This window comes from Microcaecilia unicolor, chromosome 1 (assembly GCF_901765095.1).
Source record: "Microcaecilia unicolor chromosome 1, aMicUni1.1, whole genome shotgun sequence".
Taxonomy (NCBI): Eukaryota; Metazoa; Chordata; class Amphibia; order Gymnophiona; family Siphonopidae; genus Microcaecilia; species Microcaecilia unicolor.
Genome location: NC_044031.1, coordinates 105,017,421 through 105,039,537, shown reverse-complemented (window position 1 = coordinate 105,039,537; position 22,117 = coordinate 105,017,421). Strand labels below are relative to the sequence as shown.

Here is a 22,117-nt window from a genome sequence, read left to right as displayed (position 1 = left end):
TGACACCCTTTCTGTAACACTGCATAAGCAGATTAAGCCTACATAAAACTGACATTTCAGTTCATCATTATTGCAAGACAAGGAATTCTGTGAAAAGCTTCAATCCTAGACTACGGAATATTTTTCTTTCAATGAATCTAATGATATGGAGTTTTCATAGTAGGGGATGCATATAAAGTCTATATAAGAGAAGAGATTATAAAATTCTCCACTTTTAAGCACAAAGCTCAGAAGGAAGAACTTTATAAATTGGAACAACAGATCAGATATTTGGAGCTAGAATACTATCATAAGAACTTTGTCTCTTTACTAGACATATTACAGAAACTGAAATTCCAGTATAACCATATTTTAAGCTCTTGTGCTGGAATTCTTTTCACGTTGGAGCAAGCTACTTATTATTCAGGAATGAATCGTGCTGGGAAAATGTTAGCTAACTACCTAAGAGCAAAAAAAAAAAAATGGTCCACTAATATCTCAGCAATACATGACAGGAAAGCCATATGTTCTAATTTGAAGGATATTGCCAAATTATTTCTGAAATTCTACTCTAAAATCTCTACATCATAAAGATCTTCGACCAACCAACAAATCAATCAGTTTTTAAATTCTTTGTCTAAACCCACATTATCTGCAGACCAGGTAAAATCTCTCGATCTCCAGTTCTCTATATCTGAAATTTGCACTGCTGTTAAATCTTTGAAAAAAACCCAAAGCTCCAGGCAATGATGGATTGAACATTGATTTTTACAATCACACTCTTCATTACTTGTCACAAAAACTACTTAAATTATTTTCTGGATTTCTACTAAACAAAAAAAAAAGTAAAGGTACATTCACTGAAGCAACTATTGTAGTTTTGGAAAAACCAGGTCAAGACCCTCTGTTATTAAAAAATTAAAGACCCATCTCCTTACTGAACTATGACTGTAAAATATACACTAAAATCCTGGCAGATCATTTGGCCAAGGCAATTCCACATCTAATTCATCCTTCTCAAACCGGATTTATAAAGGGAAGATTGTCAGAGGACAATACCAGGATCTTTTGTCATGTCATTCAGGCTGCTCAGCATCTGAGAAAGCATTTGATTATATTGAATGGAGGTTTCTGTTTGCTGTCTTATGTTGGTTTCGCCTAGGTGACACATTTATTAATATGGTACAAACATTGCATTCCAATCCTGAAGCATGTGTTTATGTTAACTCCATGTTGTCTCCCACTTTTTCATTAACCAGAGGCACAAGATAGGGATGTTGTCCCCTGTCACCATTTCTCTTCATTCTTCCATTAGAGCCATTATTAATCTCCATAAAACAGAGAAGTCTCAATAGTTGGTAGATCAGTAAAGTTATCTACATATGCAGATGCTGTTTTATTATACATTTCATCCCCTGAAACTTCTATCCCAAAATTATTTCAACTGAACAATTTAGAACTTTGTCTGGTTACACCATTAATTAGCCTAAAATGGAAGTTTTACCCCTTAATGTACACTGTGTATGGGCAATTTTTTCCTTCTTTACAATTGTGCTGGTATAGAACTGGTTTAAAATATCTGGGTTTGGCTTTCACAGCATTCATAAAGGAAATTATAGAAATTAACACCTCACGTATTATTAAACAGATACAATTTTCATGCTCTATCTGGTCCATGTATCTTACATAGTGGAGATGACTGGATAGCATAAAAATGATCCTAGCCCCTTGGGTACTTTATGTATTATCTATACTTTCATATGTATTTCCTCATAGCTTTTTCCACACTGTTGATAAGACGCTATCAAAATTCCTATGGAACAATAAGCCACCAAGAATAGCCTTGTGTAAGCTAAAATGACCCAGACAATTGGAAGGTGTTAACTTTCCTAATTTTATGAATTATAATTATGCCTTTTTATCCAGAGCAGTGGCATCATGAACGATGGTAGTGTTCTGCCTTCACCTCCAAAATGGTTGTCTTTAGAACAAGATCTGGCAGGGTCAATACCATTACCCAGAAATTAGGATCTTTAATATCATTTGCGCATTGTAAAGAATATGACATTTTGTATAGTTCTCTGAGGGGCCCTTTACTAAGCCGCATGGAGGGGCATAATCGAACGGCGCCGTCCAAATAGATGGCCGGCCATCTATTTGGCCAGCGCCGCAAACAGTGGTCCCGAACCGTATTATCGAAAAAGATGGCTGGCCATCTTTCATTTCGATAATATGGTTGGGGCCGGCCAAATGTCAGAGATGGCCGGGTTTGAGATGGCCAGCATTGGTTTTCGCCGATAATGGAAACCGAGGCCGGCGATTTCAAACCTGGCCAAATCCAAGGCATTTGGTCATGGGAGGGGCCAGCATTTGTAGTGCACTGGTCCCCCTCACATGCCATAACACCAACCGGGCACCCTAGGGGGCACTGCATTAGACTTCAAAAATTGCTCCCAGATGCATACCTCCCTTACCTTGGATGCCGAGCCCCCCAAATCCCCCCAACACCCACTCCCCAGAATTGTACACCATTACCATAGCCCTTAGGGGTGAAGGGGGGCACCTACATGTGGGTACAGTGGGTTTTGGGGGGTTTTGGAGGGCTTAACATTTACCACCACAAGTGTAACAGGTAGGGGAGATGGGCCTGGGTCCCGCTGCCTGAAGTGCACTGCACCCACTAAATACCGCTCAAGGGAACTGCATACTGCTGTCAGGGAGCTGGGTATGACATTTGAGGCTGGGAAAAAAATATTTTTTTTATTTTTTTTTGGGTGGGAGGGGGTTGGTGACCACTGGGGGAGTAAGGGGAGGTCATCCCCGATTCCCTCCGGTGGTCATTTGGTCAGTTGGGGCACCTTTTTGAAGCTTGGTCGTGAAAAAAAGGGACCAAGTGAAGCCGGCGAAATGCTCGTCAAGACCGGCTTTCTTTTTTCCATTATCAGGCGAAGCCGGCCATTTCAAAGCACGCCCCCATCCCGCCTTTGCTACCCTACCGAAACGCCCCCTTGAAGTTTGGCCAGCTCCACGACGGAAAGCAGTTGGCGCCGGCCGAAATTGGCTTTTGATTATACCGATTTGGCCGGTTTCAGGAGATTGCCGGCCATCTCCCAATTTGTGTCGGAAGATAGCCGGCGATCTCCTTCAAAAATAAGCTGGATAGGCACCTACGTGCAACCAACGCATGCCAAAATGGAGTTACTGCCCGGCTACTGCGTGGCCCTTGTGGTTATTTCATTTTTGGCACACGTCCGCTATGCGTGTCCAAAAAATATTTTTTATTTTCTGACACATGTAGTGGACACGCACCAAGTGGCTGTCTGTGTGCATAGGTCATTACTGCCTGGTTAATGCGTAAGACCTTACGGCTAAGTCAATGGCTGGCGGTAAGATCTCAGACCCAAAATGGACACACGCCAATTTTGATTTTGCCGCATGTCCATATATGGCTAAAATTTTTAAAAAGACATTTTTTTACAGCTGTGCTGAAAAATGAATCTGCGCATGTCCAAAACCTGTGCCTACACCAGCGCAGGCCATTTTTCAGCGCACCTTAGTAAAAGGACCCCTATATGCTGTCAAAATATTAGATGATATGTTAACACATTCAGGGGGTCTTTTACTAAAGCTTAGCTCGGATTATCTGCAGCAGGACCCATAGGAATAAAATGGGCCCTGCTACTGATAACTCAAGCTAAGCTTTAGTAAAAGACCCCCTCAATTCATATGTCGCAGGAGGCTCCTTTATGGAATAATTGTATTTTCTGTATAAGTAAGAAACGGTCTGAATGGATCCAATGTGGAATATTAGTTATAAAAGATGTGATCTCAGAAGGTGCCTTTGTCTCTTTTCAACATCTTCAGAATAAATTTAACTTACAGACCTCGCAAATTGATTTGCCCACTCTTCATACATGTCCAGATATTTTCAAAACACTATCAGATGCAATTATTTTGGAGAAAACAACATCCAAATTGTATAACATTTTAACACCAACTGACAATCAAATTTTAATAACTCTACAAGCTTCATGGATGTCTGATACAAACTTATCTCTCACTAGTCAGCAAAGGTCAGCTTTCTGGTCTAGCATTAATAGGCCATTTGCTTCGGCTACATAACTGCAAACACTATATTTTACTATGCACAGGGCCCTCTGGACACCTGTCCGTCAACATAGGATAAATGCTTCTCTCTCAAACAAATGTTGGTCCTGTAATAAGGACTTTGGTACTTTAGAGTTTTTGCTTTTTTCCTGTCCAAGATTACACACGTTTTGGATGGAAGTGTGGTCCCGCATATCTGAGATTCTTTCTATTCAATCATTGCTCTCCTATAAAATAGTGATATTCCACTCTATGGGCCTCTTTCATTCCTTATCTGAAGAACAGGATAAACTTCTGGATATTTTATTAGCTATTGCCATCAATCATTCGTACTGTTCGGAAGGATAATAGGAAGGATGACTCGTCCTTTTGTTGGAATTCCATATATACAATATATAAATATGAATCCATTGGCAGAAAAATCAAAATGTATACTAAAGCATGTAAAAATATGAAATCCAATAGCACACTTCTGTAAAAGTTAATAGTTATATTTCTCATTTGTTTCTTTAAATCATACGTTTAACCTGGGATATGTATGTTTATTGCAGTTATCATTCCTGCTCTTTATTTTTTCACCTCTTTTATAAGCATCAGTGCATTAATTCTATATTCATTCTTGTTCAATGTGTTTCTGTTGGGCTTGTTGCCTTCATTTTATGATGTATGTTTGTTTTTGTATCAAAATATTTTCCAATAAAAATTACATGAACAAAAAAATATAATATCACATACCTTCTTTAGCCTGCACGTTCTCTGCTTTTTCTTTTTTTTTTTTCTAGTGGACAATGATAGGATCCTGGTACTTGAAACTCTACATACTATCTTGATTGTTGATTTTTGCTTGCTGAGGTTTACTTTCTAATAACAAAATGTGTTCTTTGCAGCATCCACAGATTCAGAAGGAGTCCCAGTATATCAAGTATTTATGCTGTGATGACTCGTGGACTCTGCATCAGTGGGTAACTGGAATAAGAATCGCCAAGGTAGGTCAAGGCAGAGCTGTCCTGAGGGCTGTGTGAGTAGTGTGACTACACAGGATGCAAGGGAGAGGGGGCACAAAAATTGTTACCCATCTATTGTTTCCCATGCAGTGGCCACAGCGCATTGATAGGGGTGGGGGCACTAGGGGGCGTATCCCACAGATCGCAATTCTGACTTGGGATGCTCCTGAGACAAGGCTCCATCTATCCCCCATTTTCTTAACCCAAGCCACTTATTACTCTGAATCATAATAGATAAAATGAAAGGCCATCATTAATAAGACATTGTTACCAAAATAAACACACTGCATGACTGTTCCTTTACATGTGTAACAGACTACATCTATTCCCATCAGTGAGGAATCCATGATCACTTGCAAAATTGAGTATTCCAGATACCAACACTAAGAGTCAGAGCCAAGGAACAGATTATTTTTCACCTTGCACCTAATTAAGGCCATAGGTCTATCTTGTGCTATTTAAAACACAAGTTAAGGATTTTTATGACAGCATTCTGCTAATTCTTAATCCATAGTCTTTTTAGTGATATAATTAAACAGGCCACTTTAGGTAAATATTTTTTAAGTGAAATGTTAAGCCTTAGAAGAAAATATGTGTGACCTGCATTTTATTTACTTATTTGAAGTGTTGTATTATATTTATTACCCACCCATCCTAATTACTTACTTTAGATGGTATGCAAAATGAGATTAAATGAAACATAATATACAATGTGACTCTATCAATTAAAGCAATGAGCATTAAAATTGAAACCCAAAACAGGATTATGTTAAGAAGAAAAAAAACAGTAGACAGTTAACCAAAAACACAAAACAAAAGAAGGTAGAATATTATTATTATTATTTATTGCATTTGTATCCCACATTCCCCCACCTATTTGCAGGCTCAATGTGACTTACATAGATCTGTTAACATTGTCATATCAGGATATCAGATACAGTTAGTATTGTGTAGCAATTAAGGAAGGGAAGAGAGAAGACAGAAGAGAGTTGTTAGGGTAGTTATAGAAGGTGGGCGTTCATAACTGAATGGTTTGGTGAGGTGACTTAGTGAGGTTATAGGTTCTCATTGTAGGCCTTGTTGAAGAAGAATGTTTTCAGAGATTTTCGAAAGATAGTTTCTTTGAAAAACTAATAGAACTGGTCTAAGCCCAGTAGAATGAACAGGTCAACTGGGCCTTTCAAAGGCCTGCCTGAGAAGTAAAGTATTCACCTTTATTACTGTATAAAGCTTAGGCTCTGTGTGAAGCTCAGGTGGGGGAAAGACAGGAGTTCCATAAGCTAGGAGCGACAAAATGAAAAGACTCTTTTGATGCTTGCTGCCAGATGGTGTTCTTTCATGGAAGAGACATAAAGATTGGACATCCTTGATGATCTGAGTGATCAGCTAGGCCTATACTCTCTTAGTCTAGAATTCACATAAAAAGGTTCATCTCCTCTGATAGTCCAATACGTTTTGCCCAGTATTGTGCACTTTAACAACTTTGTAAGCAAGAAAGGAGATATATATATATGGGGGGGAGGGAAGGGTGACCGTGTGAATGAGAGGAGGCATATGAATGGATGGAGTGTGTGTAAGTGAGTGAGAGAGTAGAGTGGAGTGGTCTATTCTTTCTTCTTTAACCCTTCATTGCCCCAGGTACAAAATAAGTATCTGTATATAATATGTAAACCGCTTTGATTGTAACCATAGAAAGATAGTATATCAAATCCCATCCCCTTTCCCAGTCCTTTCCTTGCCTTCTTCACTTCCCCATGTCCTGCACCTCTTCTTCCTCTTCCCTTGCTTTCTCTTCCTTCTCTCCACTCTCCTACATTTCTCTCTTCTTTTTTTTTTAATTAAAATTGTCAATGAATTTACCAAAGGTAAATTCAAAGGAAGATGCAAAGGAAAATAAGAAATACAAATTAACAAAGGTAAACTCCCAAAGAAAAGAAACACACACACACCCCTCCACTGTCACTGCCACCACTTTCCTACATATAGCACACATTAAAGAGCATACCAAAATTCAAAAGAAAGAAAAACTAACATTTAATGTGAGCTCATATATGCCTAAAATACTCCAATAACCCCATCCACTTCCAGCATTTCTAGGTTAATAACCCATTGATGTCCATAACTATTCTTTCTATGTAAAAAAATACTCCCAATTGTATAGGGTCCAAAAAGGTCAATCTATCTTTCTAATATAAAACCAAACATTTACATGGAAATCTCAAGAAGAACATTGTGTCAAGGGTTGACACCCAAGGCTTAAGAAGCTAAAAACTTCTCCATTCAGCTTGTGTTCCCTTTGACACACTGGGGAACAAGTATACCTTGTTCCCCAGTGTGCCAAAGGGAACACAAGCTGAATATACCTTCTGGCCACAAATTCTCATCTTTCTTACTAAAGACACTTCAAAACCATTATCTTAATAGATTCTAAAGATGGTGGCAATTTTAGATGACTCCAGAACATTTCTATACTGTCTGGAGATGCCACCATTTCGGGACTACTCTCAGTCTGCTTCTCAAGTAACCTACTTGTAGAAACATAATACATTTACAGTAGAGAGTCTAATAGTATCTAAATAAGAAAAATTCAACACTCCTGAAAATACTTTTTTAATAGTTCCAACAGAGACAGTAAACAAATATTTGGAAAATTTGAAAAAACATTAAATGAACTCTCACCTATTCTCAGTTGACTTAAGTTGTATAATGAAGCTGTCTTTATGCTAGACACCACTTGATAGTCTAGCTTGATTACACCAGCTTCTGCCTAGCACATTCTCCTCTCATATTCTCCCAGTTTAACCACTGTCTCATTGGAAATGGTACTTAACTTTCTGAGAAGTTCCGAGAGAAGAGGACATTTCTCTGGTAAGTGAACGCTATTTTGCTTTGTGCTTGGGAACTTAAAGATTGGGGTTTAAAGGAGGAATTGTAGGTTAGTGATAGGCAAAATAAAAATATAAAAAGCAAATTTTATCAACTAATCTCCATAGTCTTTTCTACTTAGTTTTAAAAACTTTGTACCACAGTATTAACAGATAGAATCTAGCAAGCACTGCAGGATCTAGTTTAGTATTAAGGGGAATTAAAAAGAGAGAGAGAAAGAGAAAAGCAAGCATCAATAACTAGTTGCCGTGGAGGGGCATAATTGAACGGGCGCCCAAGTTTTCCTGAGGGCGTCCTCACAGGACGCCCCCGCAAAGGGGCGGGGAAACTCGTATTATCGAAACAAGATGGGCGTCCATCTTTTGTTTCGATAATATGATCGGGGACGCTCAAATCTCAACATTTAGGTTGACCTTAGAGAAGGTCGTCCTTAGAGATGGTCGTCCCCAGTTTTCGGCAATAATGGAAACAGAGGACGCCCATCTCAGAAATGACCATATCCAAGCCCTTTAGTCGTGGGAGGAGCCAGCATTCATAGTGCACTGGTCCCCCTGACATGCCAGGACACCAATCGGGCACCCTAGGGGCACCCCTCTCTTTCGAAAATAAGCCTGATAGTGTACAAACCCTTTTCCCATAGTTTTAAACTGAAATTTTCTCTAGAAATAGGCATTTTTCCCATAGTTTTAAACTGAAACCTTTTCTAGAGGTAGAAACTACACAGCCAAAAACTCTTCTTCTAAAAGGCAGTTATTTTCTTTTCCTTGGCTGCTGGAGAGGTAGCACATCCAGCGACCTCAATTAAGTGTTAATTAAGGTGTGGGGAAGTAGAATACTTGCATAGGTTGCTAAGTCAGCTTCAAAGAGCCTGTTTAAAAAAAGGCCCCAAAGATTCAAAACTATATAAAGAGAAAAGGTCCCACTGAACTTCTTTCTGAGAAGTTCCGAGAGAAGAGGACATTTCTCTGGTAAGTGAACGCATTAACAGATAGAATCCTACAAAGTAGACTGTAATAATCCTGCCTGACATAAAACTTAAGGAGACTTCTCACTCCATCTTATACTACCATCAGAGATATAAATCTTCAATCAAAATGGGGAGCAGAGTGATGGTAGTGTCCTAACATGGGGGCTTTAAGAGGCCTCAGATGTGCAGAAGGAGTCAGTTACCTGAGTCTCTGTTGTATTTGATTTTGATATCTAGAGCATAAACACCTAATGATCTATAGGATTCTGGATAGAGGCATGAGTAGCAGCAGTCTGTGCTTTCATCTTCCTCTTCTCCATATTGCCAAGGTCTAGGACTCCTGAGTGGCCCTGAATTTGCACACCCCTTTAGTCACACCCCTCTAAGGGTGCACTTGTGGCCACATGCCACAACAGGCCCAGTTATTAAGCTGCATCTACAGTGCTTGAAGATCACACTCCCAGGGGCTCTTCAGACTTACAACTTTCTCAACGCTAATAAGGATGAATGCCTCCCCTGTAGCTAAGGTTGCCAACTAGATCTAGATTCGCCCAACAGGTGTTTCTCCATTGCATGCAGGGAATGCAATGGGGAAATAAGAACTGCAAGTCCCTGCATGCAGTGGGGTAAACCCAGAACTGAATCTACCCTGTCAGGAAAATCTGGATCCAATTAGCAACCCTATCTGTAGCAGGTAGGCTGTCTCTCTCACAAATTGCCGCAATGGGCCTGGCTTTAAAGTTGTTTCCATAGCACCTGAAAGGGACATCATACAGGAGCTGCTCAGACTTCCCACTCTCCCAGAGTCTCCTCCGATGCCAACATTGGCAAACCTAAGCACTTTCCTTGCAGTGAAGCTCACTGGACTCAGGTAGGTGCTTCCCTCTTCCTTTCCTTCTTCTACTGCATCCTTCTTTACTAACCCCCATGTCCATTTTCAACAAATGCTCCACATCTTGGTTTGACAAGGCCTAGGCTGGGCCAACCATTTTCACAAGAAGCTAGGAACATCTGGACACCACTAATGGTGTGTCTTTTTCAACTGGCAAGGCCTAGGCTTTCTAGCAACTATACCAGTTACTGATTCCAGCACTGTGTCTTCCCAGAGATACCAAAGAAGAACAATTTTGAGAGGGAGTTTTTAGTACAAGCACCCTGTCCCACACCATTCCACACTTAGCTCTACACCCTGCCTCACTTCTACTCCATGGTCATCCAGAAAATACCTTATTTACACTTGTGACAAAAGAGATGGATTTAAACTGTGATATCATCTCAGGACCAACACACATACAATCCACTGCCAGACACTTTGTGAAGTATAATAGAACCCTACAAAAAAGACACTCAGATTGTATCACAAACACCATACCACAACAGCACTAACTCCTAGATCTCAAAGCATAATAACACTACCTAAGGAAAAGCAACACTGCAAATATTGCACTAGGACCTAGAAAACCATTATACCTCCTATTACGAAAATACAATAAATCAAACTGCTACAGATTTCTACAAAGGAACTATACACTAGCTGAATCCTTCATCTTGATGATCACATGCACAGCATGGAAATACCCTCACCTTAAAGAACCACAACTTAGAAACAGAAAAATGCAGACAAAAAGTATATAGAAACTCCCAAAAAAGCTGGAGTGAAAAGTGCAGTACTGGAAAAATAGAAACTGAAATGCATTACCTCCTGTACTTTCCAACATATGAGAAATAGAAGATGTGCACAAATACCAAGATGACATAGTTCAGCTCCTAAAAATGTAAAAAATGTTTTTCTCTTCTATCTTTTTTCCCTGGCTGTCTTATGTCTCCAACTGGATTGATCCCGGTCTCACTTTTCCACTATTCTTGTGCTAATCTTCTAAGTTCCTTTTTTATAGCCTATTTCTTTTTTTCCTCTTGTATTATTCTATTCCTCCTCTACATGTCTTTTGACATTGATGTTTCATCTTTTCATCTTCATTTTTCTTTTCCCTGCCTCCAGTTTCACTCACATCTATTCATTTTCCCATTTCACCCTCATCTCTTCCTTTCGCTCACCTACCAGTTTCGCATTTCCTACATCTCTCGTTCTCTTGAGTTCCCATTGCCTCCTCTGTCTTTTTTCTTCCCCTGTCACCTATTACCCTCCATCTTTCCCTATCCTAGTCCTCCATTCCCACTCTCTGTACTTAACTTATTCTGCCTTTCATCTCCCCACCAGTCCCAACTCTTTTCCTGTCAATCATTTTCTCCCCTGTATCATGCTCATTCTTGTCTCTTATCACCATCCTGCCTCCTATTATCCCTCTTTCACCATCTTTTTTGCCCCATTACCACTTTCTCTCACCCCCTTCAGAGACCTTCCTATCTCATACCCCTCCACAGCATCCTCTTTCCATTCCTCCAGGTTCTTCATTCCACATTTCAACTCCTGCCCACCTTTCATCCCTCTTCTCTTATACCTATCTCACCCTCATTCATACCCTCAACCCACTCCTACTCGTTTCTAACATATTGCTAGGTCTCTACTGTTCCCTAAGGTTCACTCAACCTTCAAGTCCATATCCTGTGGACAAATTTCTTGTTCTGTTCCCCCTTCTCTATCTCAAATTCCCCACTCTAACACCCAGTCTGAGCCTCTGCCTTCTTCCCTTATTACCAAATCCCTGTTCTTCCCTTGCTCTCCCCTTCCCATCAGTCCGTAAGTCCAGTCTTCCTCTGATCATCTCAGTCCGCCAGCCTCTGTCATCCCTACACACCAGTTCCCAAGTCCCTGCTGTCTCCCACCCCAGTCTCCGAGTCTCATCCTTCCTCTGATCTCCACCCCACAATCGTTGGGTCCTAACTTTCCTCTGTTTTTCTTCCCACCACTAATCTTCCCCCAGTCCCCAAGCCCATACTTGATCTACCTCCAAGCCCTCAAGTCCCATCCTTCTTCTGGTCTTGTTTCTCCCCCTCAACCCCTGTGTCCACATGCTTGTTTCCCAGCTCTCTCTCCCTTGGCCAATCACCCAGCACCCCTAAGCTATCTTCTGGGGCTACTTCTTCAAAGTTCAAGTACGCATTGAAACCAACACCATTTGACCCCTGAGGCTCTGTAACTAAGGAGCCCTGCTCAGCTCAAGCATAATCTGTTTGAACTGCGCATTCAAACAGCTTATGTCTGAAACATGCAGGGCTCTGTTACAAATTTCATGGGTCAAATGGTGTCAGGCTCAATTGTGGCTTAAGAAAGGAAGATCTGTATTTTGGAGATGCAACCAGCCAGAATCCATTAAGTTTGGGGTGGCAAAGGGGTGTCAAGGTATTTTTTTGGAGATCACATCTGCCCCCCATGCTACCATAAGCAACACCTATGGCCCCACCCTCACTTGAACAGGAGTCACTGCTTCTTCTGTGAGAGCGTAGGACACCTTCACATCTAACACAGCAGCTAGACTCATCTTTGGCAAATCACGATTTGAAAGCGCAACACCACTTCGAGAAAAACTTCACTGGCTCCCCATCAAGGAACGTATAAACTTCAAAGTCCACACAATGATCCACAAGATCCTCAATGGCGAAGCTCCAAGCTACATGTCCAACCTGATCAATCTACCAGCCAGGAACTGGTTCAAATCTTCTCGAACATATCTCAATCTTCATCTTCCCAACTGCAAAGGCCTCAAATACAAAACCTACTACGCATCCAACTTCTCTGTTATAGGCAGCCAACTCTGGAACGCCATACCTCAACACATCCGAAAAACCAATGAATACCTACCCTTCCAAAAACTCCTGAAGACTTACCTCTTCAAACAAGCCTACCCAAACAACCAATCCTAAACCCCGATCCTAATTCCACACCACTAGCATTACCCATACTCCAATTCTTTCCCACATCTATCACTATTGTCCTACTCTATGTAACTATGTCATCTAAGTGATACTTTGTTCCACACTTTGTATTATCTCTGTGATACTTTGTACCATACTTTGTAAGCCGCACTGAACCTGCTATCGAGCAGGAAAAAGCGGGGTATAAATGCCACAAATAATTAATTAATTAATTAAGCAACGGCTTATATATAGAATGCAATAGGACTGAGATAAATGCAAAGGCCTATGAGAAAACCCATATACTCCAGGGCATATAACTTTAGGGCAACAGTGTGCACCCTATTGTGACTCACTCTAGTATTATTATATATATTCCTGCCACAGGAGGTAATATGAAATGTTTTATTTACCTTTTAAAATATCTGCATTGTATGGTTTAGAACAAATAATGTGTTTGCATGAATCAATGGAGAAAAATCTGTCATTTCCAATGCCTTTATTGCAGTGTCTATTTCTCTTGAGTACACTGCTGATCACATTCAAAGCATTTTGCCTTCTTTTTCTTTCAAGTTTGGAAAGACTCTATATGACAACTACAGATTTGCAGTGCAGCAGATGGGGCTGGCATCCCGCTGGCCAAACCTTTCCAAAGTAGATCCAACTGTCACTGCCAGATCATCCTCTTCAGGTAGTGTAACATAAAGATGGCTGCTAACAAGGGGACTTAACATAAAGAGACACCCATCAGGGTTGCTATAAAGGGAAGACGGATCTTAGTTTACTAATGTTGCATCTTATGTTGCTTTACTTCTGCTTTAGGTTTGAAACCTTGAGTTTGAAGCTTTCACTTTTTGGAAAAGTTAGGGCATGGCTTCCAAAAATTTGATTGCAATCCCAATTGGGGTCACAAAATCTGTGATTTGGAGTCACAGCATGCGCAGGCTGAAAAAAAAAACTAATTGGCTTACATCTCCTGGTGAACCTATGCTATAATTTAGCCTGCACAGGGCTCCACAAAAGGTGAGTTTTGACTGCAGCATTGGCTACAATGGTATAGGCGGGTCAGAAGCAGCAATGTGGATGGAATTTTGGTAGATTTTCTACTATAGCAAATAAATATGAACTGTGAACTATGAAAGATAGGCCTTTGAGGGGCTTTCTGTGACTATTATAATGTGGTCACAGACACAGAAATTTTGATAAGCACCAGGTTAGAAGACTTTATTGCTGTTCACACAAATGTAATGGTGTTACAGCAATTTAGAGTCTTGTTGATCCCGCTGCAATGACTGTCATATGTTGATATTTTTAGAAGTGCTAGTGGTGTTCAAAAATGACCTGTCTTAGTGTTTCAATGTACATATAACTGCTGCTGTACCATAAGAACATAAAAATAGCTATACTGGATCAGACCAATGGTCCATCTAGCCCAGTATCCTGTTTCCAACAGTGGCCAATCCAGGTCACAAGTACCTGACAGAAACCCAATTAGTAGCAACATTCCATGCCACCAATCCCGGGGCAAGCAGTGGCTTCCCCCATGTCCATCTCTACCAAGGTAGAGGATTTATGTTACAAATCAAAGAAACTTACATTTTCATGCCGATTACAGTTAATTATGTTTCTGTGCATGATCTGAGAAGCACAGCTTAGTCTACTTAAATCTCTGCTGGAATCTTGTTTTATTTTCATCTTCTTCTGTGATGCAGCAGCAAAGATAAGTAAATTGAAACAGGCTTGGCCTAACCTGCTGCTTCAATCCCTGGCAAGCAGAGTCTTTGATCTTTCAGTTTGCATGCTTTTATTGTTATATTCTGGTTTAAAAACAGCTGTCATTCATTCCCACTTTACCATCTCCTGACAATATCCATGTGATGATTTCTGTTTCAGTAACGTAAGCATATTAACATTGTAAATGATGACAGATAAAGACCTGTATGGTTCATCCAGGTTGCCCAAGAAGGTGGCGTCAGCAATTAGAGATGTGGGGAGAAGAGAAAGAGCTTGGTTTATTTGTTCCTCATAAGCAAAAAGATTTTCAATTGTGCCTGGCCTGCCAGACGCATTCAGTTATGAAAGAGTCTGTAGTTCCACCAGGATATCTAATTATTAGTGTACTTGCAGCCTACCAGAAAGGTCCAACTACAAATTTAAATCTATAATCCTGTTTTGTTTGGGGGGGGGGGGGGGTTGGGGGGTTGCTTTGAATGGAAAGATGGCATCCTAGACTTAGACACTTTAGCTTGCAGCTTCACGTTTCCTTACTATAACTAAGAAACGCTGAGGGAAAGCTGGAACCCCAGTGATTTCCAAAGTTCTTACCTCATCACCAAGTTTAGTGCAAACAAGGAAGGAGTCTTTGTGGCAGTAACACCATCCAGGGGTCTGTTGAGTGCTGGTGAGGGTGAGGTGTCATCCTGCCTGCCTCTAGACAGCAGCATTTCATTGTCCCCTGAGCTCAGAGAGCCACCGGGAAATCCTGCAATCCAACGAGAAAGAGATACCGTGGAAAGGCTCCCAGATGACATCACCGGACTCTCTTCTCCGAAGGCAGTTGGCATCACTGCTATGGAGTTCGCAGCTGAGGTTAGCAACAGTCAGGCAACAACAGGAATCAAGCCCAGTGATGGGGGGGGGGGGGGGGGGGGTGTCGGTCAGGCATTATCCAGATAGCAAAGGCTCCAGGAGTGCTACAGCAAACAGTACTAACCTAGGGTTACCAAATGGCTCCAGAAAAAGGAGAATGGATTGAGCCAGCCGGGTTTTACTTCCATTGCTTTCAATGGAAGTAATTGAGCCAGCCGGGTTTTACTTCCATTGCTTTCAAGCAATGGAAGTAAAACCCGGCTGGCTCAATCCATCCTTTTTCTGGAGCCATATGGTAACCCCAACTAACCCAACCAATGAAAACCACTTATCTCATGGCTCAAACGAAGCACAGGAAAAACATCTGGTGGATATTTCCAACTGCAAACTTGTTTGTCCTGTGCTTCGTTTGAACCATGAGAGAAGTGGTTTTCATTTTATTTCTCGAGCTCTTATAATCTGTGGGGAGAGTTTTGCTGATGATGAAGTAGAGATCTACTCAGATCAATATAGCTCTATAAATCTATAAACCTTTTTTTGGATTTGAACTACTGTGAGGCTTTTCCTTCCCTTTTTCATCATAAGCTTGTTCTATTAGAGTTCTATTCTGTGATACTGTGTGGATAACTCTGGGGTTATAAATCAAAATTGTGCCAGAAGTCGTAGGCCAAAAGTGACTGGGGATCACTTCTGTTCCATTTGAGCCCCATAGCCTGGGTGCCCTGGAGTCTACTGGATGATGACAAGCCTGGAGTTTTGGATCTTTTCAGTTTTTAGAATCAAGTTTAGTTGAGAGGCCGATGTGGGGTTTGCGGCCAGTTTTAGTTAGCAGTGTTGAAAAACAGCTCACACTAAAAAATAAAAAATGAAAAGAAAAATAGAAACAATATGATAAAAATGAAAAACCCACTGACAAAACAAAAACAGAACAGAATGAAAAATAGAAACCCTACACATCCCTTGTGTATTTGGCGTTTCATTTTCTGGCTTCACAATGGCATAATTCTATATAATTAAATGTGTTTAAAATGAACCCGGTCTTCACTACAGACCTCTCCAATATTGTTTCTCCAAGCACAGTACTGGAAAACTGATCTGCAGAATAATAAAGGAGAATGTAAGCGATACAATCTAAATACAATTGGGGAAGGGAAGATGATCATGACCCACAGAACAGAAAAACTGGAGTTATCTCCTATCTGGCACAAAGCTGTACTCCTAAAGGCAAGCAATCTAAAAGAAAAGTCTGAAACAATGAGGAATCTTTGGAAACCAAGACGTTTTCAGAATAAATCTGTGATGTCTTTGCAAAGCCTTTAAGTTGGTGTCTCAAGGTGTAGAACAAGATGGATATAACCACACCCTTTCATTTAGAATGCAGAGCTTTAAAAATAGGGCTGTTTTGCCTACACATGAATATACAGCTTTCATGCTCAGACTGAAGAATTAAAAGAGTTATGTATACAATGTTTGGGAAAAGCTGAGGATTAAAAGGAAAGCAATTAGTAGGTGCTTCTGGAATTCTTGCAATGTTGCCTTTGGCCCAAGAGAGTGAATGTGACTGGTACCTTTTGTTGTGTATATGGGCAGCACTGGCAGGATGATTCCATCATGCAAGGGCACACAGGGATGAGAAGGAAGGCAGAAATTAAAATCCCAGCTCTGCAGACTCATAGACAACCCCACATTTCAGGATACAAGTGTTTACTAATTGCCACTCAGCTGCTTTTCCAGCTCAGACATGGAAATATTGCTTGGCTCCAACAGTGACAGCATATATAAAAACACCAGTGTGGTTTTGTTTTGCTAACCTCAGTTACAGCTATGATACTGCAGTGACACAGGGTGTAACTTCCTCTTCAACTAAATGCCATCTGTAATCAAGCTCATTTAAATGAGGTCATTTTGTATTTCTCCCCAATGATCAGAAAAGAGCACCCAAAACAAAGGTGCCTTACTGCTGTACAAAATAACGCCAGGTCCAAGCAGGCATTAGGGTGTTGAAGAGAGGATTTCCCATGATTCTCATGAAACTCTTGTGATTCTTTCTGCAAAATCTACCAGTTTTGATTGCTTTTGGAAGCAGAAGGAACTCCATGCAAGCCCTTGAGCACTGGTTGTGAGAAACAGCAGACCAGGGGACCTTTTGCAAAGTAGGCTGGAAACTGTGATTGTACCAGCTTAGATGCTCCATTTCTGACCTGAATGCTGTATATAAAACTAGTAAAAAAGGCCCGTTTCTGACACAAATGAAACGGGCGCTAGCAAGGTTTTCCTCGGAGTGTGTATGTTTGGGAGAGTGTATGTGAGAGTGACTGTTTGAGAGTCAGAGTGAAAGAGTGAGTGTGTGAGAGAGAGAGTGAGTCTCTCCCTGAGCCCTGCCCTCCCAATCCATGGCCATCCATGTTTCTCTGTCACCTGCCCCCTCCATTCATCCCTATCCTGCATTTCCCCTCTCTGCCTGAGGCCTGCCCTGCAATCCATATCCATCCATGCCCATCTGTCCCCTCCATTCATCCCTGTCCAGCAATTCCCCTCTCCCTGAGTCCTGCCCTTCCAATCCATGCCCATCCATGCTCCTCTGTCACCTGGCCCCTCCATTCATCCCTATCCAGCAATTGCCCTCTCTCCCTTAGGCCTGCCCTGCAATCCATATCCATCCATGCCCATCTGTCCCCTCTATTCATCCCTATCCAGCAATTTCCCTCTCTCCCTGAGTCCTGCCCTCCCAATCCATGCACATCCATGCTCCTCTGTCCCCTGCCCCCTCCATTCATCCATTTCCAGCAATTCCCCTCTCTCCATGGGCACTGCCCCCTCCATTCATCCCTATCCAGCATTTCCCCTCTCTGCCTGAGGCCTGTCCTGCAATCCATATCCATCCATACCCATCTGTCCCCTCCATTCATCCCTATCCAGCAATTCCCCTCTCCCTGAGTCCTGCCCTTCCAATCCATGCCCATCCATGCTCCTCTGTCACCTGGCCCCTCCATTCATCCCTATCCAGCAATTGCCCTCTCTGCCTGAGGCCTGCCCTGCAATCCATATCCATCCATGCCCATCTGTCCCCTCTATTCATCCCTATCCAGCAATTTCCCTCTCTCCCTGAGTCCTGCCCTCCCAATCCATGCCCATCCATGCTCCTCTGTCCCTTGCCCCCTCCATTCATCCCTTTTCAGCAATTTCCCTCTTTCCCTGAGCCCTGCCCTCCCAATCCATGCCCATCCATGCTCCTCTGTCCCCTGCCGCCTCCATTCATCCTTTTCCAGCAAGTCCCCTCTCTCCCTTCCATGGCCCCCCCTCACATCCATGCTCCTCTCTCTCCCATGTCCCAGCCTGGCCCGCCCTCTTCTCCCCCCCCCCCTTCGCATCCATGCCCCCCCCCTTCGCATCCATGCATCCCTTTTTTGTTTTTTTTATTCTTTTTAACTTTACCTCCGTGGCGTTTCCGGCTGCGAAGCGTCAGGGAAGGAGGCGGCGCTCCCGACATCTAGCTTTCCCTTCGCTGTGTTCCGCCTTTTTTTGAAGGCGGAACACACAGCGAAGGGAAGGCTAGACGTCAGGAGCGCCGCCTCCTTCCCTGACGCTTCGCTTCCGGATTTGTTTGTTTAGACGCGAGGGCGGGGCAGAGACGGCTGGCTGGCTTGAAGGCTTCACACCACGAATCCACGAACCCTTCAGCCTGGGAGTGACATCAGATGGCTTCATGGCTTCACAGAACGTTGTCCTCAGAACGTTGAGGGTGCATTTTATTATATTAGATGTGCAAAAAGTATCACTTTAATTCTTATTTATTTATTTATTAACCTTAGTTTCTATATATTCAATTGGATTAAAATGGCAACCAAACTACTTTATCCAAATCATTTTTTATGAGAGGTATTAGCTCACAGCTTGCAAATGAATGCATTGGGATAACATGTTAAGAAGTTTATTTAAAAGCACTATTCGCATTTTAGACGTGCATAAACTGGCATATCCATGTAACTGTTTAGTCCATTATTTGGGGGTGAAATATGTATTTTGGGAACCTCAACACCTGGGGGCCTTCTTAGATGTTAAGATCTCCTGTACAGAGTGATGGCTCATAGATAGTTATTGGGTGTTTCAGATCAGTTTAGGGCATTTAATAATTTTCATTGTTTCATGTTATTCTCCTGATTTACTAGATCCCCCTCCCCCATATTATAATGGTCTAAGAAGGAGTTTGATTGTTTTCCTTTGTTATTAATGTGAATTTCCTCTTTTGCAATTATTACCTCTGTGTCTCTTAAGCACGTGTTGTATTTGTGAATAATTGTTATAAATTCTATCAATAAATAAATAAAGATCATATAGCCTATCCAGTCTGCCCAACCATGCCATCTACTATCCCTTCCTTTCCCCTAGAACATAAAAACATAAGTGTTGGCATGGAGGGGCATTTTCGAATGGGGATGACCATCTCTAAGGGCGCCCAACTCTAAGGATGGTGCCACGAAGGGGCGGGGCAATGCATATTGCAACTGGTAACCACAGCACCGAAACAGTATTAACTACTCTGCTTAATAAATTCAAACGAACAATTGCAACTGGCAACAACATACTCCTTCTACAATTTGACATGTCCAGTGCATTCGACATGGTAAGCCATAATATACTCTTAAACATTCTGGAATACTTTGGAGTTGGAGGCAACGTTCTCAATTGGTTTAAAGGCTTTCTAACTACAAGATCATACCAAGTGAAATCTAACTCGAATACGTCAGATTTATGGATACCGGAATGTGGAGTTCCCCAAGGATCTCCACTCTCCCCAACCCTCTTCAACCTAATGATGACACCCCTGGCCAAGATGCTGCACAGTCAAGACCTTAATTCGTACATATATGCAGATGATGTCAAGGGAAATTATGGATGACATCAATCGCAGCTTCCAAATTATGCATTCATGGGCGGATGCTTTTCAATTAAAACTCAACACTGAAAAAACACAGTGATTTATACTTACATCACAATATAGCACAAGTAAATTCTCCTCCATTACCACACCAAACATTTCCCTTCCTATCTCAGACACCCTGAAGATTCTCGGAGTTACCATTGATCGAAATCTCACACTTGAAAGCCATGTGAAGAATACAACTAAGAAGATGTTTCAATCAATGTGGAAACTCAAGAGATTAAAACCTTTCTTCCCAAGAGGTATTTATGCTGGTTGTAAAGAGCATATCATCAAGAAACTTCAGACAGCTCAGAACACCGCAGCTAGACTAATATTTGGAAAGACAAAATACGAAAGTGCTAAGCCCCTAAGAGAGAGGCTGCATTGGATTCCAGTTAAAGAACGTACTGTGTTCAAAGTGTGCACTCTGGTTCATAAGGTTATTCATGGAAATGCTCCGGCCTACATGTCAGACCTTATTGATCTCCCACCCAGAAATGCTAAAAGATCAGCACACACATTCCTGGGACTTCACTTCCCAAGTTGTAAAAGTCTAAAATACAAACTAGTACATGCATCTAGCTTTTCCTACATTAGCACACAGATGTGGAATGCATTGCCACTTAACCTGAAGACTATTCACGACCTAATCAACTTTCGAAAATCAAGACTTACCTTTTCAACAAGACTTCCCATAATAATCCTATTAGAAATAATAGGGTTTCTAACATACCGCTAGTCACTTGATATTCTGTTTTCTTGTTTACTGAATTGATTATATCCACTATGTTTCACTTGTTCTATATGTAATTAATTGTGTATCTACTCTTGAATGACGCTTGACATGATGTAATATTGTAAGCCACATTGAGCCTGCAAATAGGTGGGAAAATGTGGGATACAAATGCAACAAATAAATATTATCGAAACAAGATGGACATCCATCTTTCATTTCGATAATACGGTCGGGGACGCCCAAATTCCAACATTTAGGTCGACTTTAGAGATGGCCGTCCTCAGTTTTCGCCGATAATGGAAACCAAAGACATGTATCTCAAAAACGTCCAAATCCAAGCCCTTTAGTCATAGGAGGAGCCAGCATTCGTAGTGCACTGGTCCCCCTCACATGCCAGGACACCAACCGGGCACCCTAGGGGGCACTGCAGTGGACTTCAGAAATTTCTCTCAGGTGCATAGCTCCCTTACCTTGGGTGCTGAGCCCCCCAAACCCCCCCCCCCCCCCAGGTCCACCTGCCTGAAGTGCACTGCACCCAATACAACTGCTCCAGGGACCTGTATACTGCTGCGATGGACCTGAGTATGGCATTTGAGGCTGGCAAAAAAGTATTTTTAAACTTGTTTTTTTATGGTGGGAGGGGGTTAGTGACCACTGGGGGAGTAAGGGGAGGTGATTCCTGATTCCCTCCGGTGGTCATCTGGTCAGTTGGGGCACCTTTTTGAGGCTTGGTCATGAAAAAAAATAGACCAAGTAAAGTCGGCCAAGAGCTCGTCAGGGATGCCCTTCTTTTTTTCTATTATCAGCCGAGGACGACCATCCTAATCACGCCCCAGTCCCGCCTTCACTGCCGACACACCCCCGTGAACTTTGGTCGTCCCCGCGACGGAAAGCAGTCGAGGGTGTCAAAAAATCGGCTTTCGATTATGCCGATTTGGACGACCTTACGAAAATAAGCGTGACAGTGGGACAGACCGAAGGTACATCAAGCCCAGTATCCTGTTTCCAACAGTGGCCAATCCAGGTTACAAGTACCTGGCAAGATCCCAAAACAGTAAAATAGATTTTACGCTGCTTATCCTAGAGATAAGCAAGTCCATCTTAATAAAGGC

The 22,117-nt window shown here is 41.8% G+C and overlaps 1 protein-coding gene across 1 annotated transcript in view; it reads left to right on the top strand.

Moving 5' to 3' along the window:
• APBB1IP (amyloid beta precursor protein binding family B member 1 interacting protein) overlaps window positions 1–22,117 on the top strand; it is a 247,373-nt gene that overhangs the window by 207,817 nt on the left and 17,439 nt on the right. The window contains exons 11-12 of the mRNA XM_030199285.1: window positions 4,974–5,072; window positions 13,330–13,447. Coding sequence (XP_030055145.1) covers window positions 4,974–5,072; window positions 13,330–13,447 — 217 coding nt within the window. The remainder of the gene's footprint in view (window positions 1–4,973; window positions 5,073–13,329; window positions 13,448–22,117) is intronic.